Source organism: Trachypithecus francoisi, unplaced genomic scaffold (assembly GCF_009764315.1).
Source record: "Trachypithecus francoisi isolate TF-2019V2 unplaced genomic scaffold, Tfra_2.0 Lachesis_group12, whole genome shotgun sequence".
NCBI classification, from domain to species: Eukaryota; Metazoa; Chordata; class Mammalia; order Primates; family Cercopithecidae; genus Trachypithecus; species Trachypithecus francoisi.
This window is the reverse complement of record NW_022681457.1, coordinates 13,533,602-13,551,722: the sequence shown is the minus strand read 5'-3', so window position 1 is coordinate 13,551,722 and position 18,121 is coordinate 13,533,602. Positions and strand designations below refer to the sequence as shown.

General features: G+C 48.3%; 2 protein-coding genes across 2 annotated transcripts in view; both read right to left on the bottom strand.

Moving 5' to 3' along the window:
- The window catches only part of ZNF8 (zinc finger protein 8), a 69,172-nt gene that overhangs the window by 27,207 nt on the left and 23,844 nt on the right, over positions 1–18,121 (bottom strand). Inside the window, 1 exon segment of the mRNA XM_033224714.1 lies at positions 11,373–11,524. Coding sequence (XP_033080605.1) covers positions 11,373–11,524 — 152 coding nt within the window.
- On the bottom strand, positions 8,721–11,489 carry ZNF544 (zinc finger protein 544). Its single transcript, XM_033224715.1, is given in 1 exon segment — positions 8,721–11,489. A coding segment is annotated over 1 exon segment (1,827 nt). The 5' UTR covers positions 11,340–11,489; the 3' UTR covers positions 8,721–9,512.

The window sequence follows — 18,121 nt, the reverse complement described above, 5'->3', positions numbered from 1 at the left end:
GGCCAGGCTGGTCTTGAACTCCTGACCTCATGATCCACCTGCCTCGACTTCTTTTTGATAAGACATCTAGAAAATCAAATCTTCAAGGACTAACCTACTCCCTTTAAATCCAAGGGATTATTTTCATTTTTAAAGAGACAGGGTCTCACTCTGTTGCCCAGGCTGGAATGCAGTGGTGCAATCTCAGCTCACTGCAGCCTCAACTTCTCAGGCTCAAGTGATCCTCCCACCTCAGCCTCCTGAGTAGCTAGGACAACAGGCACATGCCACCACACCTGGCTTTTTATTTCTTGCAGAGACAGAGTCCTGCCATGTTGCCCAGTCTGATCTCAAACTCATGGCCTCAGGTATCCTTCCACCTGGGCCTTAGTCTGTTAGGATTACAGGTGTAAGCCACCACACCCATCCTACTCCAGGGGATTCTACAAAGCCAAGGAACCTTCCTGCCCTGCCTGCTGAAATAAACTCAAACTGGCCAAACAGATAAGTCTGACATCTTTTCTTTATGCTTTTTCTTTTTTTTTTTCTTTATTTTTTTGTCAAGCAGTCTCACTCTGTTGCCCAGGCTGCAGTACAGTGGGGCAAACTCGGCTCATTGCAACCTCCATCTCCCAGGTTCAAGCGATTCTTCTGCTCAGCCTCTCGAGTAGCTGGGATTACAGGCACCTGCCACCAGGCCCGGATAATTTTTGCATTTTCAGTAAAGACAGGGTTTCACCATGTTGGCCAGGCTGGTTTTGAACTCCTGACCTCAAGTGATCCGCCCACCTCGGCCTCCCAAAGTGCTGGGATTACAGGCATGAGCCACTGCGCCCAGCCTGCTCTTGCTTGATTTTTTAAAATGTCAGATCACTGGCCGGGCGCGGTGGCTCAAGCCTGTAATCCCAGCACTTTGGGAGGCCGAGACGGGCGGATCACGAGGTCAGGAGATCGAGACCATCCTGGCTAACACGGTGAAACCCCGTCTCTACTAAAAATACAAAAAATTAGCCGGGTGAGGTGGCGGGCGCCTGTAGTCCCAGCTACTCGGGAGGCTGAGGCAGGAGAATGGCCTAAAACCCGGGAGGCGGAGCTTGCAGTGAGCTGAGATCCGGCCACAGCACTCCAGCCTGGGCGACAGAGCGAGACTCCGTCTCAAAAAAAAAAAAAAAAAAAAAAAATGTCAGATCACTAATACAGTGACACCAAATCAAAAGGAGAGCAGGACAACTGTTCATCATCCCACAAATCAAATGCTGATCTCCTCAGGTACCACTGCTTCTCTCACTTTTAGGCACACATTGGAAATAATTTGTTAGTTATCCAAATAAGAAGTGAACCACCAGGGAATTCAATGCTATGGGCTTAAAAGGGAAAGTATTCATCTCCTGCCCCAGTCACTCATCCTCTCAGCCTCCCAACATCACTTCTTTTTTTTTTTTGAGATAGGGTCTCACAATGTCACATAGGCTGGAGTGCAGTGACATAATCACAGCTAACTGCAGCCTCAACCTCCTGGGCTCAAAGAATCCTCCCAACTCAGCCTCCTGAGTGTCTGGGACTTCAGGCATGTGCTACTATGTCCGGCTGATTTTCATGTTTTTTGTAGAGACGAGGTTTTGCCATGTTGCCTGGGCTGGTCTCCAACTCTTAGGCTCGAGTGATCCACCTGCCTTGGCCTCCCAAAGCACTGGGATTACAAGTGTGTGCCACCACATCCACCCCACCCACCTCCAACCACTTTTAATCATCTCTGTTCCAGTTCTTCTCAAGGACACCTCTGTAACGCTAATCTTTGATCATCTTTATTTTATTTTTCCTGGAGATGGAGTCTTACTCTGTTGCCCAGGCTGGAGCACAGTGGTGCAATCTTGGCTCACTGCAACCTCCACCTCCCGGGTTCAAATGATTCTCCTGCCTCAGCCTCCTGAGTAGCTGGGATTACAGGTGCCCAACACCACGCCAGACTAATCTTTGTATTTTCAGTAGAGACGGAGTTTCACCATGTTGGCCAGGCTGGGCTCAAACTCCTGACCTCAGGTGATCCACCCGCCTCAGCTTCCCAAAGTGCTGGGATTACAGGCATGAGCCACCACATCCAGCCAAGCATCTTCAGTCTTTACTAACTTCCTGCTCTGATGTGAGGATCTGACTCACATCTGCTTCCAATTCCTCTCATATTACATTTCAAGCTTTTTCATCTGCTAAGTAAACTTACATATCATATTGAAAAGCCTGAACCTCTACTCTCCACTACTTCTTTCCTTGTCTACTCTCCCACATCTATAGGTGGGGCTGACGTTGTCAGTGACAGGAATAATGACAACAGTGCCCGCCACTGTGAAGTTGTCAGGTCACAGCCATGTGTTACTTCCTAAAAATTAAAAGCCGGCCGGGCGCGGTGGCTCACGCCTGTAATCCCAGCACTTTGGGAGGCCGAGGCGGGCGGATCACGAGGTCAGGAGATCGAGACCGTCCCAGCTAACATGGTGAAACCCCATCTCTACTAAAAATACAAAAAGTTAGAGGGGCGTGGTGGCGGGCGCCTGTAGTCCCAGCTACTTGGGAAGCTGAGGCAGGAGAATGGCGTGAACCTGGGAGGCGGAGCTTGCAGTGAGCCCAGATGGCGCCACTGCACTCTGGCCTGGGCAACAGAGCAAGACTCTGTCTCCAGAAGAAAAAAAAAAATTAACAGCCAATACAGGCCGAGTGAGATGGCTCACGCCTGTAATCCTAGCACTTTGGGAGGCCGAGGTGAGTGGATCAGTTGGAGACCAGCATGACCAACATGGTGAAACCCCATGTCTACTAAAAATATAAAAATTAACCGGGTGTGGTGGCGCCCGCCTGTCATCCCAGCTACTCAGGAGGCTGAGGCAGGAGAATCAATTGAACCCGGGAGGTGGAGGTTGCAGTGAGCCAAGATCACGCCACTGCACTCCAGCCTGGGCGACAGAGTGAGACTCCTCAAAAAAAAAAAAAAAAAAAAAAGCCAATTCCTGGGGTTCATGTCACAGCTATGCAAATGCCACTCCCTGAAGGGTCAATCAGCACATCTGACTGCATCTCCTCCTCCTTGATTTAAATTTCATGAGCTTTTTGTCCCTCCAGCAGGAATTACGACATCAATGTCAAGTGAACACTACTTTCTAAAGTTACCTTCACATAGGAACCATAACCCTCTAGCAGGATTTGTATAGTACGAGCACAATTTACCTTGTAGCCTTCAATTACAATTATCTTTTTTTTAATTAGTTATGGGTGAATAAACATTCATTTTCTTACCCTATTCCTTTCCTAGATTGAAAACTATTTTCTCTAGAGAAGGTTCTGCCATGCCATCTGCCCTGTGTTTGTTTTGTGACAGAGTCTCATTCTGTCGCCCAGGCTGGAGTGCAGTGGCACCATCTCGACTCACTGCAACCTCTGCCTCCTGGGTTCAAGCAATTCTCCTGCCTCAGCCTCCTGAGTAGCTGGGATTACAGGCGTGCACCACCGCGCCTGGCTAATTTTTGTATCTTTAGTAGAGACAGGGTTTCACCATCTTGGCCAGGCTGGTCTCAGACTCCTAACCTAGACTGATCCACCTGCCTGGGTCTCCCAAAGTGCTGGGATTACAGGCGTGAGCCACCATGCCCACCCCTGCCATCTTTTTTTTTTTTTTTTTTTGAGACAGAGTCTCGCTTTGTGATCCACACTGGAGTGCAGTGGCACAATCTTAGCTCACTGCAACCTCCACTTCCTGGGTTCAAGCAATTCTCCTGCCTCAGCCTCCCAAGTAGCTGGGAATACAGGTGTGAGCCACCACACCTGGCCCTGCCATCTGCTTTGTTTTTGTTTTGAGACAGTCTCGCTTTGTGGCACACACTGGAGTGCAGTGGCACTATCTTAGGTCACTGCAACCTCCACCACCTGGGATAAGTGATTCTCCTGCCTCAGCCTCCTGAGTAGCTGGGATTACAGGTGTGAGCCACCACGCCCTGACATGTTTTTCTTTTCTTTTTTTTTTTTTTTTGAGACAGAGTCTCGCTCTGTCGCCCAGGCTGGAGTGCAGTGGCCGGATCTCAGCTCACTGCAAGCTCCGCCTCCCGGGTTTACGCCATTCTCTCGCCTCAGCCTCCCGAGTAGCTGGGACTACAGGCGCCCGCCATCTCGCCCGGCTAATTTTTGTATATGTTAGTAGAGACGGGGTTTCACCGTGTTAGCCAGGATGGTCTCGATCTCCTGACCTCGTGATCCGCCCGTCTCGGCCTCCCAAAGTGCTGGGATTACAGGCTTGAGCCACCGCGCCCGGCCCATGTTTTTCTTTTCTTTTTTTTTTTTTTTTTTTTTTGAGACGGAGTCTTGCTCTGTCTCCCGGGCTGGAGTGCAGTGGCGGATCTCAGCTCACTGCAAGCTCCGCCTCCCGGGTTTACGCCATTCTCCTGCTCAGCCTCCCGAGTAGCTGGGACTACAGGCGCCCGCCACCTCGCCGGCTAGTTTTTTTGTATTTTTTAGTAGAGACGGGGTTTCACCATGTTAGCCAGGATGGTCTTGATCTCCTGACCTCGTGATTCGCCCGTCTCGGCCTCCCAAAGGGCTGGGATTACAGGCTTGAGCCACCGCGCCCGGCCTTCTTTTCTTTTTTTTGAGACAGAGTCTTGCTTTGTCGCCCAGGCTGGAGTGCAGTGGCACAATCTTAGCTCACTGCAACCTCTACCTCTGGGGTTCAAGCAATTCTCCTGCCTCAGTCTCCTGAGTAGCTGGGATTACAGGCGCCTGCCACCGTGCCTGGCTCATTTTTGTACTTTTATTAGAGATAAGTTTTCACCATACTGGCCAGGCTGGTCTCGAACTCCTGAGTTCAGGTTATCTGCCCGCCTCAGCCTCCCAAAGAGCTGGGATTAAAGGCATGAGCCACCACGCCTGGCCTGCCATCTGTTTTTAATCGTGGTGTTCTCAATTTTCCACGATGCATGGGTCTTATTAATTCTGATAATACATGGATGGCATGACCTGAAAATTTCCTTTCAGCCCTGGGGAAGTTTCCCTTTTTCTTTTTCTTTTTCTTACTTATTTGTTCAATGTGGAAAGGAAAAGTTCCTCTTCAAAGTTTCCCTTCTTGTTAAAGAATAAATCATAAATGTTCAAAAGTAAGTTTCTTTTATAAACTAACTTCCTTGAAGCCTCCTTGCTTTGTGCTGATAAGTCTTGGTTAAGCCCTATCCTATGTAGCTGTTAAACATGCTCACAGGCACGTAGTACGTTCTATGTCCTTGTACCTTAACCAAGATATTTGTCCTGTATGTGCCCACAGGCACATTCCAGCTCACAGCCTATGCTCCTTCTGTATCTGGCACAAGCAACTTCCTCTTTTCCTTTGTCTTTCCATTACTTTTGCCTATTTCGAAAAGTTTTAAACACTAGCCAATCTAGCGTTCGTTTAGACAGTGCAGTCTGGCTACAGCCAATGGAGACAGGACACAGTAGCAGGGACAAACTACATAAGGAATAAAAATTGCTTCCCTCCTTTGATCAGGTGTGCTCTTGCCATTGTTCCGTCTGTGAGGAGTACCCTTTCTGCAGAAAGTAAAAACGGCCTTGCTGAGAGAATTAAATTCATGTTCGAGTGCTATTTCTTTGCAGCACCAGGGAACGAGCATTCTGTTTCTCAGTAAACATTTTACATGTAACATTGAACAATCTTACTTGTATGGTCAAAGAGTCTGTTCTTGTTCTCATTGTTCTATTTTATCAAAATATCTGCATTATTTTTTATTTGTAACCCTTTCTTTTTTTGTTTGTTTTTTTGAGACAGTGTCTCGCTCTGTCGCCCAGGCTGGAGTGCAGTGGTGTGATCTCGGCTCACTGCAAGCTCTGCCTCTCAGGTTCACGGCATTCTCCTGCCTCAGCCTCTCGAGTAGCTGGGACTACAGGCGCCCACCACCACATCCAGCTAATTTTTTGTATTTTTAGGAGAGACAGGGTTTCCCCGTGTTAGCCAGGATGGTCTCGATCTCCTGACCTCGTGATCCGCCCGCCTCAGCCTCCCGAGTATCAGGGACTACAGGCGCCTGCCACTAATTTTTTGTATTTTTGGTAGAGACAGGGTTTCACAGTGTTAGCCGGGATGGTCTTGATCTGACCTTGTGATCCACCTGCCTCGGCCTCCCAAAGTGTTGGGATTACAGGTGTGAGCCACTGCACCCGGCACTTTCTTTTGTTGTTTTGTTTTTGAGACAGAGTCTTGCTTTTCACTTTTTTGCCCAGGCTGGAGTTCAATGGCACGGTCTCAGCTCACAGCAAACTCCACCTCCTGGGTTCAAGTGATTTTCCTGCCTCAGCCTCCCGAGTAGCTGGGATTACAGGCACATGTCATGACAGCTGGCTAATTTTTTGTATTTTTAGTAGAGATGGGGTTTTACTATGTTGGCCAGGCTAGTCTCAAACTCCTTACCTCAAGGGATCCGCCTGCCTCGGCCTCCCAAAGTGCTGAGATTACAGGCATAAGCCACCGTGCCCGCCCTCCCATTGGCTCTTATCCTGCTTAAATGTGCAGTAATAGCATGCACCGTGGCTCATGCCTGTAATCCCAGGACTTTGGGAGGCCGAGACTGGGGATCACTTGAGACCAGGAGTTCAAGACCAGCCTGGGCAACATGGTGAGACCTTGTCTCTAAAATAATTAATTTAGCCAGGCTTCATGGCACATGCCTGTGGTCCGAGCTACTTAGGAGGCTAGGACAGGAAGAACATTTGAGCCAGGCTGAGGCTGCAGTGATCCGTGACTGCACCACTGAACTCCAGCCTGGGCGACAGAGCAACAGCCTGTGTCAAAAAATAAATATAAATGTGGCCAGGCATGGTGTCTCACGCCTGTAATCCCAGCACTTTGGGAGGCCAAGGCGGGCGGATCACAAGGTCAGGAGATCGAGACCATTCTGGCTAACATGGTGAAACTCCGTCTCTACTAAAAATACAAAAAATTAGCTGGGTGTGGTGGTGGGTGCCTGTAGTCCCAGCTACTCGGGAGGCTGAGGCAGGAGAATGGCGTGAACCCAAGAGGTGGAGCTTGTAGTGAGCAGAGATCATGCCACTGCACTCCAGCCTGGGCAACAGAGTGAGATTCCGTCTCAAAAAAAAAATGAATGAATGAATGCAGACATGGCCTCTTCCACTTTCCCCACTACTGTCAATTTATGTTTTTTTCTTTTAAGGAACATGTTGCTGAGTGGACCAATTTAAATTATGTGCTTGTAATCTTCTGTGAGCATACTATTTGGGCTCCTGTTTTCACATCACCTGATAAATGTTTTCCATATTAATATGCTGCCAGTTCTGATTACAGTCCAACCAACTGAGCAACAAAGTTTAAACACAACCAAATCCCTGAAATATTCAGAGTCCAATATTTTGTTGTTTTGTTTTAGAGATATAGTGTTGCTCTGTTGCCTAAGCTCGAATGCAGTGGTGTGATCTCAGCTCACTGCAGGTGCGACCCCCCCCCCACCCTCAGCCTCCAGAGTAGCTGGGACTACAGGTGTGCAGCACCATGCCCAGCTAATTGTATTTCTTTTGTAGAGATGAGGTCTCAACATGCTGCCCAGATTGGTCTCAATCTACTGGGCTCAAGTGATCTGCCTGGCTTGGTCTCCCAAAGTGCTGGGATTATAGGCATGAGCCATTACGGCCAGCTCAGAGTCCTTTTTTTTTTTTGAGACAGTCTCACCCTGTTGCCCAAGCAAGAGTGTAGTGGCATGATCTCAGCTAACTGCAACCTCTGCCTCCCAGGTTCAAGCGATTCTCATGCCTCAGCCTCCCGAATAGCTGGGATTACACATGTGCGCCACCACACCTGGCTAATGTTTGTATTTTTAGTAGAGATGGGGTTTTGCCATGTTGGCCAGGCTGGTCTTGAATGCCTGTCCTCAAGTTATCTGCCCACCTCAGCCTCCCGAACTGCTGGGATTACAGGCATGAACCACCATGCCTCACCATAGTCCTTTTTTTTTTCCCTTGAGAGGAAGTTTCGCTCTTGTTGCCCAGGCTGGAGCGTAATGGCTCGATCTTGGTTGACTGCAACCTCTGCCTCCCGGGTTAAGATTCTCCTGCCTCAGCCTCCCGAGTAGCTGGGATTACAGGTGTCCACCACCATACCCAGCTAATTTTTGCATATTTAGTGGAGACGGGGTTTCTCCATGTTGGTGAGGCTGGTCTCGAACTCCTGACATCAGGTGATCCACCTACCGTTGCCTCCCAAAATTCTGTGATTACAGGCATGAGTCATTGTGCCTGGCATGTATTTTTTTGTTTTGAGAGAGTCTCGCTATGTCGCCCAGGCTGGAGTGCACCAGTGTGATCTTGGCTCACTACAAGCTCCGCCTCCCGGGTTCATGCCATTCTCCTGCCTCAGCCTCCCGAGTACCTGGGACTATAGGCGCCCACCACCACGCCCAGCTAATTTTTTTGTATTTTTAGTAGAGACAGGGTTTCACCGTACTAGCCAGGATGGTCTGAATCTCCTGACCTCGTGATCCACCCACCTTGGCGTAACTAAGTGCTGGGATTACAGGCGTGAGCCACCGCGCCTGGCCCCTGGCCTGTATTTTTAATAGAGACAGTTTTGCCATGTTTGCCAGGCTGGTCTCAAACTCCTGACTTCAGGTGATCCACCCACCTCAGCCTCCCAAAGCACTGGGATTACAGTCATGAGCCACCGTGCCCACTCACCTGTGTGATTTTAGAAACTGCAGACTCCTGGATTCTGCTACCAGAGATTTTTATTCAGTTGGTTAGAGTGAGCATCATAATACAATTTTAGTGCACACTCCAGGCAATTCTGATGCACATGGTCATGAAGCCCCACTCTGAGAGTCATGTTTTGGCCACTTGATTTCTAGTAAAGAGAGTATGGCAGGGAAATTTCCTATCTTGGTTATTATTTATTTAGAGAGTGTCTCACTCTCTCATAAGGCAGCAGTGTGATGGCATGATCACAGCTCACTGCAACCTCCGCCTCCCAAACTCAAGTGATCCTCCCACCTCAGTCTCCTGAGTAGCTAGGACTACAAGTATGCACCACCATGCTAGGCTAATTTTTGTATTTTTTGTAAAGACAGGATTTTGCCATGTTACCCAGGCTGGTCTCAAACTCCTGGGCTCAAGCAATCCACCTGCCTTGGCCTCCCAAAGTGCTGGGATTACAGGTGTTGGCAACTGCATCTGGCTCCATCTTGGTTATTCAGAGAGTTTCTTGCCCATGATCTTTCTCATGTTGAGTAAGGGAAGTACCATAACTGGAAACTTTTCCACATTAACATTCATAGGGCTTCTCTCTAGTATGAACTCTCCGATGCCTGGTAAGTTGACACCGCTGGCTAAAGGCTTTCTAGCAGTGGTCACATTCATAGGGTTTCTCTCCCGTGTGTGTCCTCTCGTGTTTACTAAGGGTTGAGCGATCATTGAAGGCTTTCCCACAATCAATGCATTCATAGGGCTTTCCTCCAGGATGCGTTCTCTGATGTTTAATGAGTCACTACTGCTGGCTGGAGGCCTTAATACACATCACACTGATAGCTCTTCCCACTGACAGATGTCCTCTGGTGCATGATGAGGGGAGACCTCTGGCTGAAAGCTTTCCCACAATGACTGCACTCCTAAGGTTTCTCTCCAGTATGTGTCCGCCGATGCACTACAAGCTGAGATCGCTGCCGGAAGGATTTCCCACAGTCACTACATTCGTAGGGTTTCTCTCCAGAATGAATTCTCTGATGGGAAAGAAGGTTAGAGCTCCCTGTAAAGGCTTTCCCACACTGACTGCACTCAAAAGGTTTCTCACCAGTGTGAGTTCTCTGATGCATCACAAGGTAGGAGCTCCTTGCAAAGGCTTTATCGCACTGATTGCATTTGTACGGCTTCTCCCCAGTGTGAATTTGCAGATGCCTGATGAGCTGAGTGCTTCGATTGAAGGCTTTTCCACACTGGTTACATTCATAGGGCTTTTCTCCAGTGTGAGTTCTTTTATGTGCAACTAATTGATAGCTTTGGCTGAAGGACTTTCCACAGTGAGTGCACTCGTACGGTTTCTCCCCAGTATGAATTCTCTGATGGATGACAAGGTTAGAGTTCCACCTGAAGGATTTCCCACATTCGATACACGGATACGGCTTTTCTCCAGTGTGAATTCGCTGATGCGTAGTAAGTTTGGAACTCTGGGAGAAGGATTTCCCACACAGGTCGCACTCATAGGGCTTCTCTCCAGTGTGTGTTCTCTGATGTACGACAAGGTCATACTTCTGGCTGAAAGATTTCCCACACTGAGCACATTCGAAGGGCTTTTCTCCAGTGTGGGTTCTTGTATGTGTCACTAACTCATAGCTTTGGCTGAAGGACTTTCCACAGTGAGTGCACTCGTACGGTTTCTCTCCAGTATGAATTCTCTGATGTACAATGAGGTTAGAGTTCCACCTGAAGGATTTTCCGCATTCAACACACGGATACGGTTTTTCTCCAGTGTGAATTCGCTGATGCGTAATAAGTTTGGATCTCTGGGTGAAGGATTTCCCACACAGGTCACACTCATAGGGCTTCTCTCCAGTGTGTGTTCTCTGATGTACGACAAGGTCATAGCTCTGACTAAAAGATTTCCCACACTGAGTACATTCGAAGGGCTTTTCTCCAGTGTGTGTTCTCTGGTAGATGCGCTTACAACAACAGCTGAAAGAGTTTCCACACTGATTACACACAGATGACTTCTCTGCAGTCTGAATGATGTTACAGTCAGAAAAAGATGAGGCCAGAGGGAAGGCAGTACAACCTTCCTCACCTCTGAAGGGGGTCCCTCCAGGGTCACTTCTTTCTGTTTGTACAAGGCACAGACTCTCAGAACAGGCGTGTCTGCATTCATCACACTCACACTGACTTTTTCCAAAATGCACTGGCTTCTGTTCCTTCAGAGACACACTGTGACTGAAGAGATTTCCATAATCCTTACAGTCATCACTTTTCTTCACTGAAAAAGTTTTACCATGAAAACAAAGGGAGGAACCATAATTGAGAGAGTCACGACCGACAATATGTTCATAAGGGTTTTTCTTTCCTGTTTCAATGTTCCCAAGTTTACTCAAGTAAATGCTCTGGCACAAGGCTCTAGCATGCTGATGATTCTCACAGTGCTTCCCATCTGCTCCATTTTTCTCATGATTAATGAAAGCTGAATTTTGTCTAAACTCTTTAACCTGTGAGTTAGGCTTAGGGAAACCCGTACTTGCAGGTAATGGCGTAGGTAGAAGGCTTAAAGTAGAAGGTAGAGAATAACTTCCCCCAAGTTCAAGCTCACAGTGTTCTCTTTGAGGAAACAGTCTCTCTGAGGTGAGTACCATGAACCTCAAGGAGTTCTCCTGGTGTTCCCTTACCTGGTTGCTCTGATCGTGCACTTTTCCTAATGACACCAAACAGGGTGGCTCCTCCTGTACACACTGTTTCACTTCCACGTGGTGGGACAGTTCTTCCCTGGCTCCATCTTTTTCAGAATTCAACCTATTCTCCTCAAGGGTAGTCTTCCAGTCTGAAAGAAATCCAAAATGCCTGAGCTACTGGAGAAGCATCAGAGGGGGACAGGGATGAAGGAGACAACTGTGTAATGGAGGTGTCTCTGGTTTGTTTCTAAGCTACAAACTGTAATCTGTATGCACGCTGTGAAAAGGACGGATGGATCAGCAAACATGGTATCAGTGGTAAAGTGCAAAATACACACAAACATAAGAAGTGACTAAGTAACACTGGTCCCCAAATAGAGTGCAAAAGAATAAGCAGGGAGGGGCCAGGTGCAGTGGCTTATGCCTATAATCCCATAACTTTGGGAGGCTGAGGCAGGTGGATCACTTGAGGTCTGGAGTTAGAGACCAGCTTGGTCAACATGGTAAAACTCTGTCTCTAATAAAAATAAAAAAATTAGCCAGGTCTGCTGGTGGGCACCTGTAGTCTAAGCTTCTCGGGAGGCCAAGGCAGGAGAATCGTTTGAGCCTGGGAGGTGGAGGTTGCAGTGAACCAAGATTAGGCCGCTGCATTCCAGTCTGGGTGAGAGAGTGAGACCCTGTCTCAAAAAAAAAAAAAAAAAGAAAAGAAAAGAAAAAAAGAGAATAAGCAGGAGGTGAAGATAAAAAGAGAAATCCACAGAATGAACTGGGTCTGCAGGATATAAAGCCATTAACCATTGCAAAAAATATGTATGTTCTAAGCCCCTGGACCCTGTGAATGTGAACTTTTGGGAAAAAGGAACTGTTCAGATGTGATTAGAATTTTATTATTATTATTTACTTATTTAGTTTTGTAGAGTCAGGATCTTGCTGTGTTGAACAGACCAGATAGCAGCACAATCATGGCTCACTGCAGCCTCAAACTCTTGGGCTCCTGTGATCCTCCCCCATTGGCCTCCCAAAGTGCTGGGAATACAGCCACGCCAACGTACCCTTCTGTGATTAATATTTTAATTTAATTTAATTTTATTTATTTTTGAGACAGAGCCTGGCTCTGTTGCCCAGGCTGGAGCAAAGTGACACAATCTTGGCTAACTGCAATCTCTACCTCCCAGGTTCAAGTGATCCTCCTGTCTCAGCCTCCTGAGTAGCTGGGATTACAGGTGCCTGCCACCACACCCTGCTAAAAATTTTAAAATGGGGATTTTTTTCTGGATTATCCAGGGGGACTCTAAATGTAATCACAAGTGTTCCCATAGGAGAAAGGCAGAGGGAGATTTGAAACACAGAGGAGAAGGTGATGAGAAGACACAGCAGAAGGTATCCGAAGACTGGAAAGAATGCTGCAACCAACAGGAGAAGGAAGACAGAAACGCGTTTTCATTTGGAGCATCCAGAGGGAGCACAGCCGTATCAACACCTTGATTTTTATCCAGTGACATTGATTTTGGACTTGTAGCCTCTGTAACTTTTAGAGAATAAATTTGCAGGCCGGGCGCGGTGGCTCAAGCCTGTAATCCCAGCACTTTGGGAGGCCGAGACGGGCGGATCGCGAGGTCAGGAGATCGAGACCTTCCTGGCTAACACGGTGAAACCCCGTCTCTACTAAAAATACAAAAACTAGCCTGGCAAGATGGCGGGCGCCTGTAGTCCCAGCTACTCGGGAGGCTGAGGCAGGAGAATGGCGTAAACCCGGGAGGCGGAGCTTGCAGTGAGCTGAGATCCGGCCACTGCACTCCAGTCCGGGCAACAGAGCGAGACTCCGCCTCAAAAAACAAAACAAAACAAAACAAAACAAAACAAAACAAAAAAAAGGGAATAAATTTGCATTGTTTTAAGCCAACAGGTTGGTGGTAATTTTTTACAGCGGCCACAGGAAACACACACAGACTCCTAACTGGTGCTTAGTCCTAGAATATCAGTTCCTGCTCTACTTCTGGGTCTCATAATTGCATCTCAAACATCAATACTAACTTCATATTCTTAATGCACCAATTCTACCATTTCTTCACGCTGCAAACAGAGAAAAAGTTATTTAAGCTTCCAGAATTGACCCAATAGACTCTCCAGAAAAGACTGCATGGTCTCTGACGCAGCATGGACAGCATGACTGGCTGCACCTGGGCTTCACTGTTTGCCACTTCAGACAGGTCCTTAGCCTCTTAGAGGTTCACTTTCCTTGCTGTAGCCAGAAGAAAGAATGTTTATCCTACAAGATTTATTTTGCGGCATCAATGAATCACTATGTGAACCTCACACAGTGTCTGGCACCGACATTACAAAACATGGTTGATCTTGCCATCCTTGTTATTGTGCTAGTGGGGATTCCTCACTGTTGAAGATACGGAGCCTCCAAAAATGAGTGGCAGAGGCTCCCAGCTTAGGATCCTTGTCCAGGTCCTAAAGATCCCTCCTCTGCTTGTCACTCTGTTCATTATGGTTGCATGGCACCACAGTCAACACTACTGAGGCCTACGGCAAGTTCCCATGCATCACTCTCTGAGCATATGAGGACACAAGGATCCTTTGGCAATGCATTAACTATACTCTGTGGCCATCCCTTGACTGCTGAGAGGATTTTTCCCTCCTCTCCATCAAAAGCTCTCTTTCCTCCTGGGCCAGATCCTTACATGCACCCAGCACCCTCACACCTGGTGCCCTCACACCCAGCGCCCTCACACCCAGCACCCTCACACCTGGTGCCCTCACACCCAGCACCCTCACACCCGGCGCCCTCACACCCGGTGCCCTCACACCCAGCACCCTCACACCTGGTGCCCTCACACCCAGCACCCTCACACCTGGTGCCCTCACAGCCAGCACTCTCATTCTTGCATTGTCCTCATCCCAGCTCTGTGGTTCCTCTGGGAAGTCACTGTGGAATCCCTCATGGGAGGATGTTTTCAAAAGAAACGATAGCCCAGTGAAGGGTATTTGAGGATGAGAAGCAGGCAAGAAGTCACTGGGTGGCTGAGTTGTGTCTGGGTTTTGCCTGGCCATGGAAAATCAGGTGAAGGACATTAAATATCTTGCAGTGGCCTCTCCATTAGGAGCATGAAATGAGGAAAGAGGCTGTTCTCACAGGCCAGTCAAGAGGGATGTCTATGCCATACAGAAAGACTGACAGTAAACAGAATCCAGAATGACATGACTGAGGTATGGTGTGCAGGGCATGGCCCAGGGAGGAGGGTAGATAAGTAAGTGTGGGTGTACCTTCAGAGGAAGAAATAACAGAGGCTGCAGACGAGAGAGTTACAAGGAAGGAGGAGCAGGAAGACATGAGACAAATTCAGATAAATTCAACATCTCCAGCCTGGGGGAAACGTGAGAGGGTGCTGTGAAGATACACATGATGCGGCCGGGCGCGGTGGCTCAAGCCTGTAATCCCAGCACTTTGGGAGGCCAAGATGGGCGGATCATGAGGTCAGGAGATCGAGACCATCCTGGCTAACACTGTGAAACCCTGTCTCTACTAAAAAATACAAAAAACGGCTGGGCGCGGTGGCTCAAGCCTGTAATCCCAGCACTTTGGGAGGCCGAGACGGGCGGATCACGAGGTCAGGAGATTGAGACCATCCTGGCTAACACAGTGAAACCCAGTCTCTACTAAAAATACAAAAACTAGCTGGGTGAGGTGGCGGGCGCCTATAGTCCCAGCTACTCGGGAGGCTGAGGCAGGAGAATGGCGTAAACCCGGGAGGCGGAGCTTGCAGTGAGCTGAGATCTGGCCACTGCACTCCAGTCCGGGCGACAGAGCGAGACTCCACCTCAAAAAAAAAAAAAAATACAAAAAACTAGCCGGGTGAGGTGGCGGGTGCCTGTAGTCCCAGCTACTCGGGAGGCTGAGGCAGGAGAATGGTGTGAACCCAGGAGGCGGAGCTTGCAGTGAGCTGAGATCCGGCCACTGCACTCCAGCCCGGGCGACAGACTGAGACTCCGTCTCAAAAAAAAAAAAAAAAAAAAAGATACACATGATGCATGTTGCTTAGTGAAAGCAGTCAGTCGGAAAAGGCTATATAGTGAATGACCCCAACTATGACATTGTGGAAAAGGCAAAACTATGGAGACAGGATAAAGATCTGTGGTTGCCAGTGAGGCAGGGAGCCTAAGGCTGATTCATGCTGACTTCATGAATTGAATCAAAAGTAAAACCCTAAATTTCCATGCCCACGTAACAAAGGGTCAGAGGCTACTCCCTTTGCAACTCCCCCCAACTTTCTGTGTTGCAGATGAAAAATGGAAAGGACCTCTGATTGGTTCCCTCCTGCAACCCATCAGATGTCTGCATAGAGCGTAACTTTGTAACTTTACTTCAGCCTCTGCTTGGCCACCTTCCACAACCAATCAGACTGGTCACGGGCCACTACTTCATAGGGTGTAAACCAAGTAACCAACGGGAAGTATCTAGAGGGCATTTAAACCCCAGAAAATTCTGTGACCAGCGCTTTTGAGCCTTGCTTGAGCCTGCAAGTGTATTTTTGTTTCAATACATCTATGCTTTTGTTGCTTCCTTTGTTGCTTTGTGTGTTTTGTCCAATTCTTTGTTAAAAATGCCAAGAAACAGCCGGGTGCGGTGGCTCAAGCCTGTAATCCCAGCACTTTGGGAGGCCGAGACGGGCAGATCACGAGATCAGGAGATCGAGACCATCCTGGCTAACACGGTGAAACCCCGTCTCTACTAAAAAAATACAAAAAGCTAGCCGGGCGCGGTGGCGGGCGCCTGTAGTCCCAGCTACTTGGGAGGCTGAGGCAGGAGAATGGCGTGAACCTGGGAGGCGGAGCGTGCAGTGAGCTGAGATCACGCCACTGCACTCCAGCTTGGGCAACAGAGTGAGACTCCATCTCAAAAAAAAAAAAAAGTAAAAGAACAAAATGCCAAGAACCTAGACACCCTCCACCGGTAACACATTTTGGTGAGCCAGCCATGAGGGAAGCTCGAAGTTTGGGGTTTCTTTTTCTTCTCTTTTTCTTTTCCCTTTTCCATATAGGGGAACCCTTTTCTCTCTCTTTTTCTCTTTCCAACTTATGGACCCTTGGTGGACAGCACCTAAGCATGAAAGCAACTGTAAGTTTCTGGCCAGGGCCACCCTCTGGTGAAACGGAAAGATTTCCGTGTCGAAGTGCCTGACCGCCACCACCCAGTTCGGGTGAAGGACCTTAGTCCTTTTCCTTTTTCTCTTTTTCAATCTTTCAGCTGCCTTTTCCTAGTAGTTCCTTGGTAACTGAAGGAGGCTGGCCAGGGTCACCCTCCAGTGTTGCCTGAAGGCCAAGGCGTAAATGGGGATGGCTGCCATGCCCAGAAGGGGAAAAGACTCTTTTCTATCTTTTCCGGTTATAGTCCCTGATCCCCATCTGTGATGCAAGTGGCAGTGGCAGCTCGTCCAGGGTGAACTCACGCATGTTTCAGGTGACTTAAACCCTGAATTTTCTTATGCAAAATTATCCTTAGAGTTAGCCTGAAAGGGCAAAAATAATGTATCTCATTCTTACCTTCTCTTATTCGATTTATTTGACTGCCTGAAGACCTTTGGGGTCCACAAGCTTCAGTAGACATTCTACATCTCAGACTTCCACTGAGGGGATCCCATAGCTTGATGGTCACTGCTTCAGCATCAATTTGCTTGCCCTGAACTGCACAGAAATTCTCAACCCTGGCCAGGTGCAGTGGCTCACCCCTGTAATCCCTGCAATTTGAGAGGCCAAGGCGGGTGGATCACCTGAGGTCAGGAGTTCGAGACCAGCCTGGCCAACATGGTGAAACCCCGTCTCTACTAAAAATACAAAAAAAATTAGCTGGGCATGGTGGCGCACTCCTGTAATCCCAGCTACTCAGGAGGCTGAGGCAGGAGAATTGCTTGAACCCGGGAGGCTGAGGTTGCAGTGACTCAAGATCATGCCACTGCACTCCAGCCAGCCTGGGCAACAAGAGCAAAACTCCATCTCAAAAAAACAAAAAAAGAAATTCTCAATCCCAGTCTTTTACATACCCCTGGATCCTTCCTTCATGGAGAATACCCCAGCAACCTTGGTACTATTAACTCTGCAATGTTTGGAAACCTCCTTAGTCCTGTGAGGAATGCAGGAAGATACGTCACATTGAAATTGGTGGGATACTAAAAGTCTGGAATTACACCCAGGAACCAAAGGAAAGCTCACAGTAGACCATCGCCACTGGAGGGAAAACATATAAAGCAGCACCGGTGCCCACCTAAAGACAGAGATGTCTGACACTCTAAGATTGGACCCCAAAGGGGGATCCCCTGGGGGATCCAACTCCAGACCTCAACCTCTCCAAAGGGGACACCCTAGGCTGAGGTTCTGAGGAATAGTACTACACCCTCCTTAGGATTTTCTCTCTTACAGACAATAATAGGAAGCACTCCATCTATTCCATCTGACTCCCTGCTTGGCTGCATCCTTAATGACTGGAATAAATTTGACCTGGATAATCTAAGGAGGAAACACTTGATATTCTTGCAATACTGTTTGGCCCCAACATTGTTTGGAATCTGGCGTTTGCTGTTGAATGGGAAAGTGAGATGGAGTTGCATGTATCCAGGCGTTTGTGCGGCTGTGTTTTTTTTTTTTTTTTTTGAGACGGAGTCTCGCTCTGTCGCCCAGGCTGGAGTGCAGTGGCCGGATCTCAGCTCACTGCAAGCTCCGCCTCCCGGGTTTACGCCATTCTC